Source organism: Macaca fascicularis, chromosome 4 (assembly GCF_037993035.2).
Source record: "Macaca fascicularis isolate 582-1 chromosome 4, T2T-MFA8v1.1".
Classification (NCBI taxonomy): Eukaryota; Metazoa; Chordata; class Mammalia; order Primates; family Cercopithecidae; genus Macaca; species Macaca fascicularis.
The window spans coordinates 109,577,507-109,602,500 of record NC_088378.1 but is presented as its reverse complement, the minus strand read 5'-3'; the positions used below and the strand labels follow the sequence as shown (position 1 = coordinate 109,602,500).

Sequence of the window (24,994 nt, the reverse complement as noted above, 5' to 3'; positions counted from 1 at the left end):
TTATGCTTTGCTAACCTAGAGTCCTTAGTTTCAAAGAGGGAAGTGTTTTCACCAATTTGAAGAAAAAAAAAAAATCAAACAACAACAACAAAAAATGATTCCTGACTCTTAGTTAAGACTACCACTGGGACACTTAGAATTCCTCATGCTCAGGATCAACAGGCAAAGAAGAGTTACTACACTGGCTAGAGTTATTGACTCTGACTACAAGAGTAAATTGGTCTACTGTCCTACAACAGAGGTAAGAAAAGCTATATCTGGAATAAAGATCATTGAAAGCATTTCTTGGTGTTACAATGCTCTTTGATGAAGGTCAAAGGAAAACAGAAAACAACTTAATCCAGTCAGGACTACTAATGGCCAAGGCCCCTCAAGAGTAAACGTCTAGGTCACCCAAGATCAGCTGAAGTACTTAATGAAGACAAAAGAAATACAGATTAGGTAGTAGAAGAAGCAGGGATTAATCCTAGGTCATAGCCAGCTGCGACCATGTGTCCAGTTACAGAAAAGAGAACTGTAATTGACATGAGCATTTCCTTTCTATTTTGTTATAAATATGTGCATGTTTGTATAAAATATTTTGTTTTCTCTCTTATTTCCTGGTCATGTAATGTAAGATATGTTGACTTTTTAACATAGTATTTATTGTTAATTTTACAGCATGACAACAAGATACATGTTTATGTTGCCCCAAAATTCATGTGTTGAAATTCTTGCTCCTAGGGTGATGCCATCAGAAGATGAGGCCACTGGGAGGTAACTACTAGACATAAGAAGGTGGAGTCCTCACCAATGGGATTAGTGCCCTTACAAAAGGGACCCCAGGTCTGGGTGCGGTGGCTCATGCCTGTAATCGCAGCACTTTGGGAGGCCAAGGTGGGTAAATCACGAGGTCAGGAAATTGAGACCATCCTGGCCAATATGATGAAGCACCATCTCTACTAAAAATAAACAAAAATTAGCTTGGCGTGGTGTCACTAACCTGTAGTCCCATCTACTCAGGAGGCTGAGGCAGAAGAATCGCTTGAACCTGGGAGCCAGATGTTGCAGTGAGCTGAGATTATGCCACTGCAATCCAGTCTGGAGACAGAGAAAGGGTTCGTCCAAAAAAAAAAAAATAATTATAATTAATTAATTTAACAAAAGGGAGCCAGAAAACTCTTTTTCCTCTTCTACTATGTGAGGATACAAGGAGTCAGCAGTCTGCATTCTGAGAAAGAACCCTTACCTGAACTCAATAATGCTGGCACCCTCATCTTGAACACTTATCTTTAAGAACAGTGAGAAATAAATTTGTGCTCTTTATAAACCACCCAGTCTGTGGTGCTTTGTAATATGAAACCAAACTGACTAATCCATCATAGTAATTAAGTTATGGGATATGAAGAAAAGTAAATGTCACTCAATGACTTTACCTCCTTGTTAGAAGCAGGTGGTGATACATTTTCCACTGTACACAAGATAGATGTATCAAGTTAGGAGATTCAGACCTTGCTATTGTCTTCATTTAGAGATTGAGTATGATTTAAAGAGGTGCATATGGGTGGTTAAGTTAACAAGGGGTGGACTTACAATGTTTGTCAATTTTACTGGGCCCCATGGTACTCAGATATTTGCTTAAACATTGTGGCTGTTTCTGTAAAGCTGCTTTTGCATGACTTTACATTTAAATTGGTAAACCCAGTAAAGCACATTGCCCTCCTTAATGTGGGCAGGCCTCATCCAATCAGTTAGATGCCAGAAAATACCTAGAGGCTTACCCTCCCTGGATAAGGGGGGTTCCTTCTCTCCAATTACCTTTTAGTTGGGACACCAGGTTGTTTTCTTTCTTTTCTTTTTTTTTTTTTTTTTTTTGCCTGCCTTCCGTCTTAAACTGAAAATTGGCTCTCCCTGGGTCTAGAGCTTGTTGGCCTGTGGACTGGAATTATAGCTTTGGCTCTCTTGGATCTTAGGCCTTTGGACTGGGAGTGTTATGGCATTGGCTCTTCCGGTGTAGACTGCAGATCTGGCTGCTGGTTAACCTTCATAATCATGTGGGTTATGATATCTATATCTATATCTATATCTATATCTATATCTATATCCTATTGGTTCTGTTTCTTTGGAGAACCATAATACAGCAGCTTATACCAATATATTACATTATTCAAAAATTTTTTCTAATGATGCCATTCTTTTGCTGTAATATTTTTGGATATTGACTCTACTTTTTATTTCTGAGGATCAATTTTAAGGTTATCCAGTGTGACATAAATGTATTCACCCCAGTTACTGATAGGGTTTTTTTTTTTTCTTTGGATTAAACACAAGGCCCAAGTCAGAGGAGTTTACTTTGTCATGCTCACTATTGTATATAATTCATCATTTGTTGCTGACTCTTCTAGTCAATTTATAATTGTTTCTATTGTGCCAGATGACGTGAGATTGTACAACATTTCTGTGAAATATACTAAATTTACTACCACTCACTCAGAGCTGCTGGCCGGCACCACCGGCCCTGGGCAGTGAGGGGCTTAGCACCCAGGCCCGGCAGCTGCAGAGGGTATGACGGGTACCCCAGCAGTGCCGGCCCACCGGCCTTGCGCTCGAATTCTTGCCAGGCCTCAGTTGCCTCCCTGTGCGGCAGGGCTCAGGACCTGCAGCCTGCCATGCCAGAAACTCCCCCCACCGCCACCCCCACCGTGGGCTCTTGCGCGGCCCACTGCCTGAGCCTCCCTGACGAGCACAGCTCCCTGCGCCACAGCACTCAGTCCCATCGACTGCCAGGTCCCATCAACTGCCCAAGAGCTGAGGAGTGCAGGCGCAGGGCACAGGACTGGCAGGCAGCTCTGCCTGCAGTCCGGTCCGGGATCCACTAGCTGAATCCAGCTGGGCTCCTTAGTCTAGTGGGGACTTGGAGAACCTTTATGTCTAGCTAAGGGATTGTAAACACACCAATCAGCACCCTGTGTCTACCTCAAGGTTTGTAAATACACCAATCAGTAATCTGTATCTAGCTAACCTAGTGGGGACTTGGAGAACTTTTCTGTCTACCACTCTTTGTCTAGCTAAAGGATTGTAAATGTACCAATCAGCACTCTGTATCTAGCTCAGGGTTTGTAAATACACCAGTCAGTACTCTGTATCTAGCTCCTATCTAGCTCAAGGTTTGTAAATACACCAATCAGTACTCTGTATCCAGCTAACCTAGTGGGGACTGGGAAAACTTTTCTGTCTAGCACTCTGTGTCTAGCTAAAGGATTGTAAATGCACCCGTCAGCACTCTGTGTCTAGCTCAGGGATTGCAAACACACCAATCAGAACCCCATCAAAACAGACCAATCAGCTCTCTGTAAAATGGACCAATCAGCAGGATGTGGGTGGTGACACATAAGGGAATAAAAGCAGGCTGCTAGAGCCAGCAGGCAACCCACTTGGGTTCCCGTGTCCACTGTGGAGGCTATGTTCTTTCAGTCTTTGCAATAAATCTTGCTACTGCTCACGCTTTGGGTCCAGGCCACTTTTATGAGCTGTAACACTTGCTGCGAAGGTCTGCAGCTTCACTTTTGAAGGCAGCCAGATCACGAACACACCAGAGGGAAGAAACTCTGAACATGTCCAAACATCAGAAGGAACAAACTCCAGACACATCATCTTTAAGAACTGTGACGCTCATGGCGAGGGTCCGCGGCTTCATTCTCAAAGTCAGTGAGACCAAGAACCCACCAATTCTGGATGCAGTACCTGTGGCCCCACTGGTGCCTCGTGCCTGTAATCCCAGCACTTTGGGAGGCCAAGGTGGGCGGATCACCAGAGGTCAAGAGTTCGAGAACAGCCTGGCCACCATGGCTAAACCCTGTCTCTATTAAAAATACAAAAAAATTAGCTGGATATCGTGGCATGCACTTGTAGTCCTAGCTAATCGGGAGGCTGAGGTGAGAGAATTGCTTGAAGCTGAGTGGTGGAGGTTGACAATGAGCCAAGATCATGCCACTGCATTTCAGCTTGGGTGACAGAGCGAGGCTCTGGCTCTATAAAAATGAATAAAAAAATAACAAATATGGTACCGGTGTACCTCAAGATGTCTTTGCTTAGGGCTCTCTCTCCCTGCAACTTTCTTTCCCCCTGACTTTCTCATAGTTATTTATCTTATTTTATCTAGATCTCTGCTTAAGTGTCATTTCCCTAGAGTTCTCCCTTTGCTATCAATCTAAAGTAGCTTTCTACTCACCATATCATCTTCTGTTGTCCCACTTTATTTTCCTTTGTAGCAAGTGATAACATTAGGCATCATACCATACTTTCCCTAACTTACATATTTCAGTCTTCTTCAGTAAAATTTTGGCTTCCTAAAAGAAGACAGGCTTTTTCTTTGTTCATCTGTTTTTTGTTTTTGTTTTTTTTTTGCCTTAACCATTCCCCCAAAATAGCTGCATGTCTGACAAGTAGTGTCACAACTGATAATATTTTGTTAGGTGACTATATGAATGACTAAATGAATGAATAAACAAACTTTTTTTTTTTTTTTCAATACTCATCAAGCATCCTTTAAATAATTCTGGCATCATGTTAAAATCAACATAAATCCTTCCCGTTTTTTTTAAATGTAGACTTACATAAACTTTTCTCATGTGACATCTTGATTGTTTATATCTTGCTAAAGATTTTATAAAAAGATAATGTGTTCATTCTTTTCCTAATACGATTTCAATTCTATAATTTTGACATTCACCAGCCCATAAAATACAGGAGTTCCTCAGATTATTTAATTTTCCTAGAAGACAGTCTCTGAAATAATGAATACCTGAGGAAAGGAAGCTTTCCTAGAGCATTTTCGGTATCACTTGGAAATAGACCCAGAGTAGCAACCAGTTACTTTTTTGTAGTATTCTCTTATAAAGTCACTTATTAAAGTACTGGATAAAAGAAGTAGATTTGTATTATTTCTGCTCTTCTCAGAGCTTTATTTTAGACTTAACTGACTTCCCGTACCTGCTAAACAGCATCTCTAAAAGAGTGTTACTAATTTCCATTTTGTTAGCCACTCTTCCAATCCACAATGACTCATTAGTCAACCTAACATCCCTTCACTCAGCCCCTCCCTCCATTCTGCCATCCACACCACCTCCAGCACTGCACAACGACTAAATGTTCTCACTAGGAAATGTGTTTATTCTCAAAAACAAATGTCTGTATCAGACGTGTTGGGTGAATTATAGCTTTAGTTTTTATGTAGTACATACATTTTCAAGATATAATAGCTAATTAGAGGCACTTGGAAATTATTAATAGTGAAGCTACCTATTTGAGCACCCTGACATTTCACACAGAATGCTAGTTTCAAGCTACACTAACAAATTAATGCTGTACAATTTATATCATAAATATCTGTAACTAATTTTTTCTTATGAATTTAGGTTTAATAAATATTTCTAAGTCATTTTTACATGATTTCAGTTTTTTAATTTGGTCTGTGGGGGATGTGATTTTCACATACTTGTAATGTAAAATTACAATTCCTAGTGCTATTTTATGATATTAATTCATCTGATACATAGAAATAATAACACCTGGCTGGGCGCGGTGGCTCACACCTGTAATCCCAACACTTTGGGAGGCCGAGGTGGGTGGATCACCTGAGGTCGGGAGTTCGAGACCAGCCTGACCAGCAAAGTGAAACCCTGTCGCTACTGAAAATATATTTTAAAAAATTAGCTGAGTGTGGTGGTGCATGTCTGTAATCCCAGCTACTCAGGAAGCTGAGGTAGGAGAATTGCCTGAACCCAGGAGATGGAGGTGGCAGTGAGCCGAGACTGTGCCATTGCACTTCAGCCTGGGCAACAGTGTGAGATGCTGTCTCAAAAAAAAAAAAAAAAGAAAAGAAAAGAAAGAAAGAAATAATAACACCTATTGAGGTAAGCTTTTTTATTTTTGTCATATACATGTATATGTACATATATATCATTAATAAAGTGATAGTTGGAAAATCTGGAATATTATCTATACCACCTCTCATTAAGTAACAATATTAACAATCACTTACATTTTGTTTTCTATTTCAAGTATATCAATTTGATATTCAACTACTCTTATTAGAAGTAGTGCTTGTAAGTAAAACTAGCAAAATTAAAGATAAATGTTAATATTCAACGGAATATTTCAGAAGTATTTTCACTATAATTAACACTAAAATAATTTCTTTTATAAATCACAATGTATGTAGTTCTCATTGTGGAATAATTAAAGTCTCTGCCTAGTCACTGAAAATTAGACTTTGAAATACAGTTTAAAACATTGGAAATACTGTCCTGAGCTTGTGCATTATGTTATTTTCTTGTATTTCAGAAAGATCACTCTCAATATAACTCTGTGAATGTTTGCAGCTGCACACTTTTGAAAGATCACATAAATGTACATTTGAATGTGTAATCATTCTTGCATATGTCAGTATTTTACTTGAAATCTCAACCAAGAAAGGATAAAGCCTTGATAATCACACATAGCATGAGAGAGAAAACCATATATTTCTACTAGGCATCATATCATAAAGAGAATAGGTGTGGATTGAATGCTAATGACATTGGGGACTTCTTTTGAAAGCTCATAACAGATCAACCAGGTTCTATAAGTTCTTCTGTAGAAAAACTCCATTTCTAGATAAATATGTCTCCTAGTTTTTACCTATAGCTTTGTATTTCTAATTTTATATAGTATTTGGGTAATTTACACATATTTAAACCGTATGTCTATGTTAAAATTTTTTATACATTCATCTGTTGATGAATAATAGGTTGATTCCATATATTTGCTATTGTGAATGGTACTGAAATTAACACTTAATATGTGGAATCTAAAATGATTCAAGTCACAGAAACAGAGTATAGTGACTGTTACAGAGGATGGAGGATTTGAGCAGGGGTGGGCGATGATTAATGAATACAAAATTTCAGACAAGAGGGAAAAAATATATATATATAGTTCTGTGGCACAGCATAGTGCATATAGGTTAATAATAGAGTATTAAATGCATTTCAAAATTGCTAGGAAAGTACATTTCAAATGTTCTCATCACAAACGTATTAAATATTTAAGGTGATGGATATGTTAACTAGGTTGATTTAATTACTCCACATTCTATTTATAACTCAAAACACTGCTTTGTACATCATACATTTATATAAAGTATCAATTTACAATTCAACAAATTTCTAACAATATACTGAATAGCAAAATGAACTAAAATTAAATAAAAACATAACATTGGCTCTTAAAATGTCTAAAAGTAGAAAAAATAGTAACAGTTTTGAAAGTAAAACAAAAATAAGTTGTTAACACTTGAGCAAATTTTTAAGTATGTTATTGTGTGCAATGTTAATTTTCAAATTATACTAAACGATTAGAGAATAGAAAACTTTAACTTGGAATATATAGCCAATTTTTCATAAACACTGTAAACATTTCCTACTTTCTGGGGTGAATGAGATAATACATTTTTAGTATCAATAATTGATGTCACAGGTATTAACAAAATAGCTCACAAATAATGGCTTTCCGTAAAGACATGCATATTTTAACTTTATGTTCCAGGTACAATGTTTTTCTTAGTATTACTTCATTGCTGTATACCTATAATATTTTTCATTACTAAATATAGTAGCATTTGTATACTGTTGACTATTGGTCTTATTTGTACAATTAAATGGCTCAGTCTGCAGAGTTTCTCAAATTGTTGCATTTCTCAAAGAGTTTCATGTAATTTAGCTTATTTTCCCCAAACGCCATTCATTTTCCAGGTAGGCAAAATTAAGTATATATACATCCACACCCTAAAATTTGTCATTTTAATGATTGTTTATATGTTATTAGACATGGTCTATCATTTTACTTACAAAATGCATTATTTTAAAAATGTGATATTTGTTAATGTATTACACTTTCAACTATCCAAAGCAATATTAATTTTTCTTTTTGTCCTCAAAATTAAAATAATAGGCCTCAATATTATTTGTTAGTTAATATTTTTCCTATCAGAACTCCATAACTAATGTTCTACTTTATCTTTTTGTCACTGAACTTTAAAAAGAACAAGTCTCATTCTGTAATAATTTTATTTTTATTGTAAAAAATATTCCAGCTCATGATGTTAAACAAGATACATGGATATTTAGTTTACAATTCCAAATGATAATATCAGTTGTTTATATGGATTAGAAATTAGTTTTATGTCTTACTTTTGATTTTTACTTGTTAGCATTTAGTAGCAACATTTATCAATATGTTGGCAGTTCACTGTCATTACTATTTGTTAATAACATCTTTTACTTTTTCTATTTTCTTTACATTTAAAACATTCTAAATTCCCTTCTCATATTATAGAGCTGACATTTGTAATACTAATCCCATTCTTTACTGATTTTAATGGAGATTATTTTACTATGTCAACAGTAAAATAGAGTTACTATGTTAACGCTACTTTTCTCCAATTTTATTCAAGTGGCTATTTATTTTTACTTTGATCTCATTTCATAACCTTTTTTTCACAGTATCTATGCCTTTTTAAGAAAATATTTGTGTCAAGCTAGCTTCTCTCATCTCTAGCAGATCTCGTAAAGAATTATACTTTTCAGTGTCAATATTAGTTTCTATTTTGGTTTATGTCGCAAATTTTTATGGGCCGCATTTCAGCTTTGCATATTAAGTGAATTCATTTGTATGAGCAGAAATCTGAACAATCTAAATAATTGTTTACAAAATAGCACGTTATTTTTATTTTAATTTTCTTGCCATTTCTGTGGCCACTATTAAAATCTTACATGATCTAGATTCGATAGACTGAATGTTATGAATGTTTTCCATCAACGCCATGCACCAGTACTACTCCTGGAAGAGTTGAAAGATACCTGGAGCCATTGCTTTGTCACCTGCCAAGAACTGAAATGGCACATTTCCTGTGCGGCTGTGGGCTCCATTTAGCCTCTGTTCTCTTGCTAGGTTCAATGTTGTAGGCTGCGCATTGCCCTAGCCACACACTTTGAGAAAACGAATGGCTACCAGATAACAGAAAATCCAACTTCTCAAAAAGAAGTCTGGCCACATTTTGTGCTTTTTATTTTGCTAAAAATAACTTATGTGAAAATCCTGCTTCTGCCATTTTGTTTTTAGTAATACATTTTACCTGTCTCAGTTACCATATGAAAAAAGCTACTGCATTTTTTTTACAAGTGATTTTTAAAAACTCAGAAGCTGTTAAGTAGACCATAAGAAAAAATATCATTTTAAAAACTATTTTTACCATGTATGCTTATAACTATTAAAATTGAAAAGTTAATATCTATTATAATAAATATTATCTAATACTATATAATGAGAATCCATCTATGCTTCTCTGAAAATATCCTGGCTTACAGATCTATCCAGCTTGAACTTAACTAATGTAACTCCAATCACCGTTCATTTTTGGGGTATAAATAAAAAAGGCACAACATAGCTAAATGGTTTTAAATGTATAATTCATCCCTATGGCCTCATTATACTGGATACCTTGTTCCAAGGTAAGTAAATACAAGTATTGAAGAATAAACAGGTTGTTAACAGATGAATGGATGGATGAATACATAATACATAACTTTGTTAAAGCATATTTAAAAATATCCAATTATTGAAAGACTGTTTGGAGCAATAAGCTTAGATTATCCTGTAGCTTATAACATCTGATTAATTTGCACTTTTACACAGTGTTCATATAACAAGAGGTATTCTATTTTTAACTAAATAAAAACAATAAAATATCTTTAAAAGCAAACAAATCTATTTTCCTTCTTTTTTAAGCATGTGCATATTTATAGTGTTTGATGTTTTCTGGCTACGGTTTTCTATTAAAGGTCTTCCCTGGAAAAAAGAAAAAAAGAATGACATGTAACGGAAGCTTTCAAACTTATTGTTGATATGCGGGATCTTTTACACAATTGATAAATATATGTTAAAAATTAAAACATCAAATAAACTCTTTGAGGATTGTGTTTATTTTCTGCTACATTTTGTGGCCTAATTATGTGAAATTTTACTCTGCAATTGTATTTTCCAGCTATTTTACTATGAATAATTTGCCTTTTTTTTTTCTATTTTCCATGGAATTTAAATTACAGACAATTTCTTATTTATGAGAGCAGGGCAGTATCACCTTTACATTTTAGCAAAAATAATAAAAGATAGAGAAATCACACAGTTTTCTGAGGAATGCAAAAATGTATCTTTCCTCTCTTGCATTTTTAGATGCTGTTTTATAATGCTTTTTACATTTAGTCAGCATTTTTGAAAATTGTACAGATTAGAAATCTTTTAAGAAGTGCCCTAAAAGCAAGAAAAGCCATGTTATCTTCTATTCATAAAAATTATCATTTTGGAAAGGTACTTTCCTTCAGTAGCTTTCAGAGGCTGTTTATATAATGCAGCTGCAAAATAACATTTTCAGATAAATTTTAAAAACTACAAAAATATAAATTGTATAGTGTCAACAAATAGAACTGTATTAAATGATAGAAAATGTCCTAAGTGTACAAATTCAGAAATATTACTGTCGTATCACATTGAATTATAAATGCAGAGCTAACCTGGTATCTGTTAGAAAGAGAATGAAATTTGACAACTACATCATTTAACTTACAATGGTGTGAAAAATCAGGAGAAAAAGTTCCCCAGATATTGTAGGAACTTAGACAACTTGTATCAGTACTCTGGAGGGTGACCAAATTGGGAGTTCACTGATTATTTTAGCCTTCACCCATCGTGAGGTTGCCTAGGTTAACACTAACGTTTTCCTGGGTTAGCAAAGCTACCAGGTCACAGGAAGGAAATTCTAACCAAGCACTTCCATAATTAAAAAATCTAAACATAAAAATTATGTTAGAATTTGCCACCAGAAAATTAATTCTGATTGGAAATGTGTCACTTTCATACTTAGACCTGTTCATTTTAGTGTCTATTCGCATTTACTCTCATGTAGTTATTTCTCAGTTGCTTGACAATTAAAATAATTATACAGTATGCATATATCACACTTCCAAATTAACAAGCTGGCCTCTTGTACATTATCTCAATCTCTGCCAAATGTGGATTTGTCTTTTTCTAACTTCTTTCTTGTTTACAGTTACCTTGAACTTCATGGAGTATTGGAAGACTCAGTTTCATCACTTTCAACTTTCAAGAATCATCTCAAATATTGCATTTTCTAATACCACAGGCAAAAGACATTGATGATCCATCAAGACAGATTCTTGATTAAAATTTAAAAAATACATTTCTACATGTGTTGAATTAAAAATTAGGACCAGTAACCCATAGAAATATACATATATCTCCAAACTTAACATGTGATGTCTTTAATGTTGATAAAACTATATTATCTATGTACATAAGAATCATAAAAATGAATACCAAGATTCTACGCAAAGAAGAACAGTAATTCTTTCTTTGAGAGTACTAAAAATGTTCTCAATAAAAAGGGAAGAAAAACAAGCTATCAAAATAAAGTCTCACTGATATGCTACTTAGTTATGCTGTGTAAATTCATATTAAAATTAAAACCCCATATTTTAAAATTATCTGTGGTCTTGGGCTGCTCGATATTTTATTTAAAAGCAGGTAATTGAAAAACAGTAATTTTAAAAGTTGTGAATGGGGTTTTAGTTTTGCCTTTGTTCATTTGTATGGGTGCTGTATTGTTGATTGATTTCTTAATGGGATTCTTTTAAATTCAATGAGAATGTGTAAGAAAATGAAATTACATAAAGCCTGGAGCAGCTTTAAAAAGTCTTGGGCTCAGTAATGTTATCACCTTATACTACTATATTGGATTTCCCCCAGGAAGCTCAAGATCCTTGCAGTATTTCTCGTAATAGTAAAATAGGGTAGGTATACAGAGGGGAAATAGAATGTCTACACACAAATAATGGGAAAATTGAAAAAAATAATAATAAGATATTTTATATTTAGATGAAACAGAATCAGAAACCAAGCCTCCTTTAGCTACTTTGGTACAGAATGAATGGTGCTCACACTTATAATTTTACTACCATTTACTTTGGAACACTCCACAGTGTAGAAATGGGCTCAGCATAAATGCTAAACGTATCATTACAAATACTTCATGTTATGATGAATATATTTGGTCATTTCCCTTGGGGACACTTCCCAAGATGGTTATTTTATAACACTTTAATATAAATGCTTAACCTTTAAAAATGTGGTTCTTTTGGAGAAAATCCCAGATGTGCATATAATTAGAACCAACATCAAATATTTTGTGTTGCCAGATCACTAATTAAATTCCTGCACATAACCTTTTTCTTCCTGAAATGCAACATTTAGTAAATTATTTTATAATTATGCAAACAATGTTTTGTATAGCTTTTGCATTTTAATGAGTTTGGGGGAAACTGATTTAGAATTAAATCAGATTCTGAAAAAAAAAAAAAAAACATGTGTTGTACTAAAGAGCTGCCATCTAATTGTAATAACACACTCTACTTTCCATGAGTCTGTAATTCCTTTGCCATTTAAAAAGTCACAAATTTTCTGCTTAATTTTCGTTTTTTTGCCTTTTTATGGGAAGATGTTTAAATATTTAAATTCACAAAGGACACATAAGAATCTTCCAAAGTGAAAAAAAACTGTTCTCTCTCCCAAAACCTTTTCTTTAATATTACCTTTCAAAAAAGTTTCCAGTGCTCCCATATTCTATTTGGTTAGATTTGCCTTCAGTACACTCAAAGTTCAGAGATTAAAGTAGGCAAAAATATAATGCCCAACTTTATTTCCTTGATTTCATCAATAATTTCATCAGACATTGTATAGAACAGTATTCTATTAATAGGACAAAATATGTATTAGTTGTTAAATAAAATGAAAATTATGTAGCAGAATAATTGTCTTGAAATATTGGACGTTTTAAATTTGTTAAATATCTTTAGCCCTCTTTCAATTTCCTGTTTTTCAGAACGTAAAGAATATAAATGACCTGTAGGAAATGACAAACTTATGTCTGAGGGAATCCTATAAATACAGATCTGGAGTGAATAGCTCAAGTTCTGACAAAAAATATGGGAAATATTTTGTATTACAGCTGTCTGAGTCTTCCACTAAAGTCTTTGTACCATGGTGTGCTTTAAAAAAATATATAGGAACGGACAAAGAGAAGTCAAAGTTATTATAGGACTAAGAATACGAGATAGATACAAACAAACCCATATGTATATATATGTTCATAGATACAAACACACACATATGTGCACGAGTGTGTGTGTGTATGTGTGTGTGTATGTGTATATATATGTTTTGGTACAGTTTTTTCATTTTACTTAAGTAATATTGACCTCCTACCATCAAACATCTTTTAAGTATGAAGGTGAAAGAAAGAGGTAATTAGAGAGTGGAGAATTCAACACACGAGAACTGCTTAAAAAGTTACCATACATATGGCAAAAGACACTAGTTGGAATTTCACAAATGTAGGAGATAAATAAGGGCAATAAAATAATACAATGTGGGTAAATCTAATATTGGATGTATAAAATAACAATGTCTCCTGCTATTTTAAAGATATATGGAATACATATGAACATATATGTGAAGGGGATCAAATGCAGTTAAATATTTATGACCCTTTCCTTGTCAGGAATGTGTAACAAGTACCAATTTCTATTGAAATATGGCAAGCTAATTAAAAGTATTGCAATCCCTAGGTTAAGCACTTAAAGAGTAGTAAAAATAATTGTAAATATCAATAAAGAGGAAATTGGATCGACAAATAATCAATCGAAAAGAATACATAAAAAGAAAAAATATAACATAGAATGGATGAAACAAATAAAAAAACAAATAGTATAGGCATATATTTAAACCTTAATATAAACTAACTACATAAGAGGAAAGTAGGTGAGGTCTCCAAATAAAAGATAAAGGCAAAAGTATTATCCTATAAATAGATGTTAAATAAGAAACTATGTTTATTTTATATGAAAATGGATTAAAATAAACAAGATAAGAAACTTTTAAGAATATGCTAAATAACATAGCTCAAAATTTAAAAGGCACAATTTTAGAAATATTGGAAACTTCTTAAAACCAACTGGCATGAGGACCTCTAACTCATTTATATTGGGTTTTTGTGTATATATATACATTTATGTTTATTATAAATATATGTAAATGTTGTATAGTCAAATTTCCAACATTTTGCTACACTTTAAAACCACATGGCCGTATGGTATATAGACTGAAACACTGCCTTTTTTTCTTGAGGACTACTCCCAAATATGTGGATATGTTATATTTGAGGTGGCATCAAAATACTGCTTTCAGAAAAATTTATTCAGGTAATTCTTACCCCCGGCCTGGTATATATATCAAAGAAAAAGACATTTTAAAGTATATGCATGAGGTAAATTTCTTCTAAATATCTAAGCACTATTCAAAAATTATCACATGCTAAGCCAAGCATAACAGATGAGTCATAGGAATCCAACATTCCTAACTCCTTCCTAAGTTCACACATTACTAACAAATCATAGCAGTATTTCTGCCAAACTTTAGGAATTTTTCTCAGCACTCTTCGTTTCAGTCCTCTTGGTAGTTGCTAGAAATTCTCTACAACTGGAAGAATAATAAATAATTTTACATTTCTGTATTTTTCAAAAAAAAGAAGAGCAAAAATATACCAAAAAGCAATGATTAGTAATCCTATTCTTTTTTAATGATACAATAACACTGAAAAAATAGTATCAAAAGAGTAAAAAGTATTGCCAAGTAAATTTAGAAGCCTTTTCTTTCAAATGCCATATTTACTCATAAGTGGAAATGAAAATCAAGTCTGAAATAACAATCTATTTAGAAAACAGTACAAATAAGAAACTTTAATTTAATATTTTTAGAAAACAGGCAAAACAACACCCAAAGTATTTCTAGCTCCAAACTTGTTATTATTAAACAACAAAGACAATAATAAATTGACTAAGGGTTAACAAAAAATAAAAATTTAAAGAACACAAGGAACAATGCATTGTAAAGCTTAGTAAAGATAGAGAAAGGATTCTATCATTAAACATATAAAGTATTAAACAAAAAGCAGAGAAAACCTTGAGAATAAATCTATGAAAATAAGTTCTTGAAAATAACAATGATATAAAGAAAAGTCTAGCTATTTTTTTTTTTTTTTTTTTTTTTTTTTTTTTTTTTTTTTTAGACGGAGTCTCGCTCTGTAGCCCAGGCTGGAGTGCAGTGGCCGGATCTCAGCTCACTGCAAGCTCCGCCTCCCGGGTTCACGCCATTCTCCGGCCTCAGCCTCCCGAGTAGCTGGGACTACAGGCGCCCGCCACCGCGCCCGGCTAGTTTTTTGTATTTCTTAGTAGAGACGGGGTTTCACCGTGTTAGCCAGGATGGTCTCAATCTCCTGACCTCGTGATCTGCCCGTCTCGGCCTCCCAAAGTGCTGGGATTACAGGCTTGAGCCACCGCGCCCGGCCAAGTCTAGCTATTATAAGAGAAAATACGAAAGATGAAAAAATTTGATTTTGATTTTATGTCTATACGTTTTTCTCCTGTTTTATTAGTTTTTTATGGAATAGCTAGAATTTTACATATCATTGAACTATTATTCTATGACAATTATACTTTTAAATGTGAGTATTGTAAGTAACTCCAGTAATATACATTAGCAAATTCTTAGCAAATCCTAAGGAATTTTTACAATTTGTGTAACCATTATGATTTAACCCACTTTATTTAAAATAATTTAGAGTTTAGAGTCAGAAGTACTTTCCATGTCTTTGTATAAAGTCACCACAAGATTATAAGGCCATAAACAAAACTTCTAATAAACACATCTAAAAGACTAAAATTGTTAGTGCATGAGTGTGTGTAATTTGCAAAATCTTTAAAAATTATGAAAGTAAAATGTCAGTTTATTAAACAGCTGTTGTGCTAAATTGTTAATTCCCCTTCTATTCTTATTTAAAGTGCTTTAAGTTAGAAATGATACCTTATTTATAATATCCTTAACACCAAGCCAACACCATGTTTAATGATAACAAAAGTTAAAGTCCTTTGAAATTCAGGAACAAAAAAATGGATGTTTACTCTCACCATTAATATTGTACTTTGTCTTAGAAACTTGATCAAATGGTATTAAACAGCAACATAATACCAATTAAGTAAATAATAAAAAGAAAATAAAAACTACCTTTATTTGTAGATATAATTCTCTCTAGAAATAGTAAGAAAAGTTGTATCTTTAAATTATAAAGAACAATAGCAACTAAGTAAGATACACTTCTCAGGAAAAAATGGTAAAGAGCCTGTAAAAATTTCACATTTTAAGCACTCAACCTTGTTTTTGCTGCTGCAAGAAGTGAAAATCAAAATGAGATATAATCTGATACGTAAGAGTGGAGGAAAGTCAAAACCATATAATTAATAATTGGCATAGTGAAGGTGTAAACCAAATGGTCCCCCTACACACTGTTGGTTGGAGTGTAAATGAGCACAGATAATTTGGTTGTACCAAATCAACAACCCCTCACATGTTTTTTTTGATTTAGCAATTTTCTTCAAGTTAGGTGCATTCATTTAAATAAATACTTTGAAGCCATAAAAAGTGAGGTTGTATATTTATCTTATTGATATATACTGATGGTCAACATTCACGTGTTATTTTAAAAAAGGGAGGTTATAAACATAGGTACATGAAATCCATTGTTAACATTTTATAAGGGAGGTTGTTCTTTCCATGACATGAATGGGTAGGAAGTTGACAAAAACTAAAGGAAAATGCTCCAGGAGCTCACCTCTGGGAATTTAGGGATGAATACTCCTAGAGACAGATCAGCTCTGTGGTGACTCATCTTGGAGTCTACGAAAAGAGTTATGTTGCTTCGAAGATGAGGCTCATTTTCATGAGAAGCTAAATTCTCAGTACATCGAAAGAGTGGGATCCTGCTTCTACCTACATCAGAGATCTTAAGCCACTGAATGAGTGGTTTAAGAGCCAGTATGGCTGAACATAGTGCAGAGTGATGAAATTGAGCTTGACGTGATCCTACAATACGTCTTGAAAGCCCTGAGCAGACACAATAGGTTAATGGAATACTTTATGAAGAGAGGGATGTACATGCAGCTCCATGAGAGACAGAATATGCTGGGATAAGCGATACCAACAAAAAAACAGTGACTTTAAGGCACAATCCCAGTTACTAAAAACAACATATTTTCTGAAGGAAGACGACTATATCACGTCAAATTTTGGGGAAAACCATGAATACAAGCAACAGGCTTATATAATATCGCCTACTTTCTCCTCTTAGGCATAAATTACAAAAGAAAACATTATATACAAAATAAAAGCAATTATATAAGATATAAAAGCAATGCTATTTGTGCATTGGTGTTTTTAAAAGATCACAACACAAAATAGGCTACACTATAAATTTATTTTCTGTAAAACTATCCATGAGGTCTTAACAGAATTGGTGATTATAACGACTAGGTTAATTCAATGTCTATTCAAAGTACAGAGACTGGAATGCAGAAGGAAGCAATCAAGGGTAAAAATCTTACTAACGGGGTCAGTTTTGAATATCCACCATGAAGTAGTTCAACTCTAATGTGGACAAGATAGTCTTGGGCAGTGTAATCACTCCAGTGAGTGCTCTAGAAGTTCGAAGTCACTTAGAAGTTTCTCTCTTTGTATATGTATAATTCCTTTCCCGCCACCCACTCTGGGTACTTATAGACTGCTTTGGGGAAAATGAAACTATAACCTGAAGGAATATAATAGAACAGTGAAAATTAGGCATCAATAATTGGCACTATATAGTGGGAGCTGGGTTCCAGCTGAAATGCAAACGTGGTTGAAACATCCTACTACACTTCTACAGAAATAAAAGTTAGCAGACAAGGAAAGGAAAGGGCCCATGGAGGGGAAAAAAAAAAAATCCTGGAATTTAAACGTTTTTGTGTTGCCAAGGTAACTTAGACCTAAAAATAGAATAAAGTTGACTGGCTGGCATTTTGGAGAATAGAATCACAAAGATTTGCAAGTCAAATTTATAATATATAAGACTGTAGCAGAAAAGGAGTTTGCTTTAGGATAGCAGCCTCATGGAAATTAGATGAAAACAAGCAAATCTACCAATAAGACTTATCTCAGTCTCATCTCAAATAGGAAACGGCTGGGCTTGATGTTGTCTAAGAACTTGAATCCTCCTATTGGTTAAAGGAGAACTTCCTAGACTTCTCTGGTAATAAAAGGCAATTATAAGAAACATAAGATGAGAAGATGGTTACTCAAATCAAGCAGGATGATAAACTTTACATGGTTTTATTTTGACCATGAAAAAATTTTAGAGAACACTAGTGCTGAAAGTGTCAACAGGACAAGGGAAGAATATTAAATAAATAAAAAAAAAATCAATTTTGAATTCATTATTAAAATACTATAGATATAAATAACATTGGAATTGCAAAAAGGTTATAACCTGAAAAAACACATTCTTTGAAATTATTCCCAGAGTTAAAAATCTTTGGGGAGTTTCAGAAAATTGACTGGAATCAGTTTTAAATCCTGTAGGATTCACTCAAGCATATGGCCTTACCAAATGAATGCATCAGCGTCTTCAAGAACTCCAGAGATGAGCGGTTTTCTGCAGAGAAGATTGGACTAGCTGCTTTCCTTATGCTCTGTTTCATGGTAGTTCACACTCAAAAGTGAATTTTACATCTTAGGATCCATACAACTCCTCTCAATTAATATAATTTACTGGGTTTAGAACAGTTTTCTTAAAGTGGTTCTCAGACTAGCAGTGTAAGGATCACCCCAGACGTACTGTACGCTGGAGCTACCAAATGAGAAACTCCTAACCTGGGGCCAATAATTGGTGTTGTAACAAGACCTCCAGGTGATTCTATTAACATAAAGTTTGTGATCCTCTGGGCTAGAGATACAGAGACTGACATTTAATCTGGAAATTTGACTGTAAGTCTAAAATTTCCAAAAATGTGATGGGGATCAAGGAAATAAAAGGTGATTATACTTGATATAAAAGCCATGGTAACATTGTTTTTAAAATGCTAACGAATGCCTTCAGAAAGCACATAAGTTTGGAGATGGAGGGAGAGAAACCAAATGGAGGGGGGAAAGGAGAGAGCAAGGAGAAATCAAAAGGAAAGGGAAAAAGGGAAGGAGGAGAATACATATACATATATAGGTATGATGGGGAGAAAAAGCAGGTGGAAAGAGAGAAATCAGATGGGAAGAATTCAAGATGAAGGGAGACACAACTAATAGAAGAAACCAGATAGAGGAGGAGAAGGGGGCTGGAGAGAAAGAGGGGCATCTGCTTTAAACTTCCCCCAAAATATTCTGCTTTCAGCGGGATTAACTCTGCATCCCTGGGAAAGTTTAGGCAGATCACTTCCTTTACTTCTCACTATGTGAAGAGTATAGAAGTAGGACTGAACATTTTGAACTGAGGAAAGTCAGAGGATTTTTTATAAGTCAGTGGAAAGAAAAAAGACACGATAGAAAATACAGGCCTTGCTGGTAAGATGGACCTGTGAAGCTTGTGTTGGGTTTAATTTGAAAAGAAACATAATAGTGTTTAACCCCACCTAGAGAAGTAGGCCATACCAATTTTATATTATATTCCAATAATAAGTATTATGTATATATGTGGTAAAACTATACAGTTTATACACAATATATATTTAATGATCATATAATGAATAACCAATATAGAGTTGATATATAAACTAATAGGTGACTCATTGATCATGTTTGCAAATACACACATGTATTTAGCCATGCAAAAGGATTATGGCAAATTACATTTTCTATTAGTAATGGCATTATGCAGAGTGAAATTCATTCTTTATTTTATGTAAAATTACTACTTACTTATATATTTACTGATACTTGGAAGATGGTTAAAGAAATGATATATATGTTTTCTAAGACAGACACCTATATTTTAACAATGCTAGCACATTTATGCAATTTTATTTTTACTTAGAACATGTTTGAATGTGAAGTAACATGACCAACTTTTTAGCAAGCTTACCAGAATTTTTGCCCTCAAATTTATTTTTGCCTTAAAAAAGCTAATCTGGATGGCTATACATTTATTCCAATGATATCACCATTTCCATTTTTAGAACTTATCTTTAAATTGCTTCCAAAACCTTCAACATATTACTTTAAATACCAAGCAGGGAAAATATTTTTTGTGTTAAGATGAAAATCTAAATAACTTTTTGAATTGGGTCTGCTTAATAAAACGGAATAGCCAATTGGACAAAACTTAAAAAAAAAGTTTTATAAGTGATAATGTAATTGTTTTCCCATATGGTCACTATTCTGATTTTTACCAGGTAATGATAATAAGTTTGAAGTTATTACAAATAATCATATCAATGTAAGACCAATCATAAATATATCAAGTAATTAAATTTGAATGCTTAATTTCTGACATTTAACGTTAAAAGTTGTCTTATTACTACACTGTGAATCTTGTTTTCTATGACCATACAGAAAATATAGTATGTTTGTGACTTTACCTTTTCTTAAATGTTATTAATGTCAGGGCATCAAACTGACCTAGACAATACTGAACCAAATTTTATTCTTAAACTAGAAAACACTGACCATGTGCTCACTCCATGTGCTTATGCAGCCAAACAGAAGGTTGAAATGCAGTGCTAAGCTGTTTAGGCAAAATTATTTGGAGCTTATGGCTGCCTGTTTTTCTCTTCAGACCTTTGACATACACCATCATATTCCCAATGCTTCAGTCTGACCTTATTAGTCTTATTTGCATGAGCAAGGCTGTGTAGTCAGATTAAATTGCCCAAAGAAGCAATCTATTATTCAAGTGAATGCTTTTTTTTTTTACTTTACCAAATAAGAAATCACACTATAATACCAATCAATAGACACATTTGAGATATATCAGATAAATATATTAACAACATTATTTACTAGAAAATTTAATTTATCAGGAAAAAAAGACTTGCCTTTAAATTCTGGGACACACTTGTAGAAGAAATATCCCCTTAAATGTATACTAGTTGTTCCATTTTTGCAGGACACAGATTTGCAATCTTCAGTATCTATCTCACAGATGTTCCCTTCATATTTTTGCAGATCGCTACAGTTACAATTGTGCGAAAGGGCCAGGCAGAGGCCATGCACTGATATACTCTGGTTCCCTAAGCAATAGTCAACATTGACAACACACAATCTGCCAATGTAACTAAGAGAACAGCTGCATCTGAAACACAGAAAAATGAAAAACCCAATTAGTCATATACTTTATATTGATATATTTAAGTATTTAAATCACACATTTATTTAAAAACACAAAGAAGTATTTAATGAAGATAGTTGTGGGGTACATTTTAAAAATATTTTCATAGAGTGTCAATTCTTGGCAAAATTACTTTTGATTATTGTGCAGAATTATGAGTGAAAATAACTTTGGTGCTGAATATATCCAGTCTCAAAAACATATTCTGCCACTTAATTGCTAAGTTACCTGGGATAACATCATGAACTCTGCCTATGCTAATGTGTGTGTGTGTGTGTGTATTCATATATTATTAGGTTGGTGAAAAAGTAATCATGGTTTTTGTCATTGAAAATGATGGAAAAATTCACAATTATTTTTGCAACAATCATATATATATATATGAGATTATTCAAACTCAGTTTGTCACTCAACGCAATTATTTAAGATGTAGCTATAAGGTAATGCCACTTATTCTTTTATTATTCTTTAAATCTATAGTATTTTGAATTTTAAAAGATCTGTACTCTTGAATACATGAACATAATTCATGCATTCATTATTTTTATTTTTAAATACATTTTTAATTAATTTGCAAATTGTGAGGAGATTTTCCCATAGTAATTTCAATTTATCCAATATATTTTTCTAGTAGTTTTTAACATAGTTTTCTTGTATGTGAAGATAATTGTGAAATAGTCTGCAATTTATGTAGATGTATTTTAAATATTTTTAGGTTTAATGTTGAGAACCATGTTGACTATCAACAAAAGTGGGGATATTTTTCTGGAGTTAGAGAGACAAGGATTTTTCACTTTTTTCTTCCTTTCAAATACAAATGTGCACAGGAACACACACACATCTATTCAATATCTAATGTATTTAATCATTATACATTGAACAACTTTTCTCGGGTCCTCCTTATATGTAGGCATAGTTATAGGTTGGTAAAATAAACTATGAGATCATTTTAATATAATTATACATTACATGACATATCCATATGCATTTCTTTGAATATTTTATATATATACATAAATTGAAAAATAAAGCATAAGGTGAAAAAACATGTAAATCATAGTGATGAGTAAAGTATCACGATTTTCAAGTATTCTTTATTAAGCATTCAAAGGGCACTTAACATTATCATATAAACATACCAATGAGCTGAGAAGAGCAATGTCAAATCACTTTGCTTGTTATTATTAATAAAAATTGACCTACTGAACCTAAGTCATTACACTCATAACTCTAAATGATGGGATGTGTTTGGAGCCAGCAAAAATGTTAAAGTTGAATTAGTTCAAGCCTTTCTTCTCGTAGTTGGAAAGAACTTAGCCATTTAATGCAATTTGTCAAGGATCACTGAGATTATTAATGGTATGAATACAGTGGATGCCTTGATGTGTTCAAATCACTGGTCTTGGAGAGAAAACTTTCGTTTTAATTATTTTCAAACATGTGTTAAATAAGTATATTTATGCCTGCTTTCCTCATCTACAAAATTCCCAGATGCACATCTATTTCACAGAAGAATATTGAATGCATTTTTTAATGGGCAAGTAACTGTTACCTACTATATCAAACACTCTTACAACAAAGTTACCTGAAATAAAATCATAGAACACAGTTACTTCCTCTCAATACCTTTCCTCTTCTCCCTCCACATACAGGGAAAAAAAAAAAAAAAAAAAAAAAAAAATCCTAGGTAAACTCGAAACAACTGCCACATGGCAAAAAAATAAAAAATAAAAAAATAAAAATAAAATAAAAAATTGGCCTGTGTTAGGCCTTTTTAACCATATTTTTGTAAATTGTTAATAGTGCATTAATAGTGCTCTTTCACTTTCAACAGTGTTCTGATTGGGGTGGTAGATTACATGGGGCCCTATACATAATGCCAAGATTATTATATAGTTTTGTGCCTCCACTGTACAAGTTTTAGTCATAATGCTATTTGTTATTCCATGAAAATGAAAAGAAAATTTTAGAGAATTCCTTCCTAAATGGACATCATGTACAATAACATGAAGGCATATCTTTATAATTCTTCCTGAGCTAATCTCTAATTTATTAAATCTCAACAAAGGTATCAAGAGGTAGACTCTAAATTATATATGGGAAGCTTACGGCATTGAGAGTATTTTTGAAGATTAAGAGTAATACGGAGGTACCAGCTCAATCAGATACTATAACAAACAAAAACTGTAATAACTGAAATAGAGTTTGCCAGTTATCATTATCTATTATGAACTTGCTTAAGTCTCTGAAACCCACATAGCCTATAAAGAATGATTCCTTTTTAAGTCTGAGCTGTGTGGGGATAGTGACACCTTTTATTAAGAGGAAAATTTAATAGGAGAAAATTTGGGGTAGAAACTAGGAATCTGCATTTGGCCATAGCAAATTTGAAATGATAATTGACTTGATTTTTTTACTTCACTATATTTCATATATTTTTATATTGACCTGATACTTGTTTTATTGAGCTTTAATGTCCTCAAGAGAATACTTTTTCTTGTGTACTAGTCTTTTTAAAATTTGACGAGTTGCAGTTAGAGCAACAACCTACTTGTTACCAATTTTGGAATTTTTCAAATTTTACTTTTGACACAACATAGGCACATTCCCTTATTGTTTAGAATTATCATTTCTATATCAACCTACCTGCAATATAAACCTACGTACACATATATATTTATATATATATTTCAATTCTCAAAAATGATTATATCTTAGTAATATATAATACTCTGAAATTTTATCTTTCCATTCAATGGTATGTCTGAGATACCAATCCAAATTAGCACATTTTGTTTTCAAAGGTTGCAAATATTCTATTATATGAATATACCATAATATTTTACCCTCAGAAGACACTGTAGTTACTATGTGTTTTAATTTGTTGTGCTAATATTTATACAGAAATGGAAGTCTTCATACAAATATATTAGTGGACTCTGTAAAGAGGATCCATAGGATAAATCCCTTGCAAAATTGACCTTCATCAAAAGGAAATCACGTGTTTAATTTTAATAGTTCTTATCAAAGCCCTCTCTAAAAGGCTGATGTTCAGAATGCTGGGCTCCCAAACACCGGAGAGTTCTGCATGTCATAAAATGTTTTAGTATTTACCAGGCTGATTAGAAAACCTATCCTATTTTGCTATGATTTTTATGTGTTTAATTTATGAATATCTGCACTTTTTTTGCAAAGTTACTGGTCATTTACCTTTTTGTTTCTTATTAGCAACCTATTTTTGGTAATTTTTCTACAATAAATAATTTATATTTTTAACATTAATTTTATAATTAGCACAAAAGAAAATAAGATATCAACACTTCCTTCTCCTTTGCAGCACAAACTTCCCCTGACCCCCCAAAAAGCAACTCGGCAATCTGTTGCTTTCTAATGGCCATTGTTTGAAAGCTCATTGGGATGTTCTTAGGAAAGTGTCACTTCTGATGTAGTTCAAAATTTCTGAAATGCCAAGTAGTTCAAAATTTCTGAAATGCCAAGCATTTTGGTTTTAAATTTATTTCCAAGTTTTAATATTCTGGTTTATTTTAATTTATATTTTCATAAAATACTATGCAAATATTCCTATAATACATACAAATATTTCTTATAGAATAACTATAGTGTCTTCTGAGGGTAAAATATTACAGTGCATTTCCATTTCTA

General features: G+C 33.1%; 1 protein-coding gene and 1 long non-coding RNA gene across 15 annotated transcripts in view; one reads left to right on the top strand and one right to left on the bottom strand.

Moving 5' to 3' along the window:
- Window positions 1–12,455, top strand: part of LOC135970599 (uncharacterized) — a 110,452-nt gene extending 97,997 nt beyond the window's left edge. Inside the window, exons 2-3 of one of the 2 annotated variants that reach the window (XR_012434449.1) lie at window positions 724–876; window positions 11,126–12,455. This is a non-coding gene — a long non-coding RNA (uncharacterized lncRNA). Of the gene's footprint in view, window positions 1–549; window positions 877–11,125 lie in introns of those variants that run through there. The other variant, XR_010586363.1, reaches the window with a different exon arrangement.
- A 7,567-nt stretch (window positions 12,456–20,022) lies between these two features.
- EYS (eyes shut homolog) overlaps window positions 20,023–24,994 on the bottom strand; it is a 413,676-nt gene continuing 408,704 nt past the window's right edge. For all 13 annotated transcript variants that reach the window (XM_065543880.1, XM_065543879.1, XM_065543882.1 and 10 more), the window contains one exon: window positions 20,023–21,295. In XM_065543880.1, coding sequence (XP_065399952.1) covers window positions 20,974–21,295 — 322 coding nt within the window. In that variant the 3' untranslated portion in view covers window positions 20,023–20,973. The remainder of the gene's footprint in view (window positions 21,296–24,994) is intronic.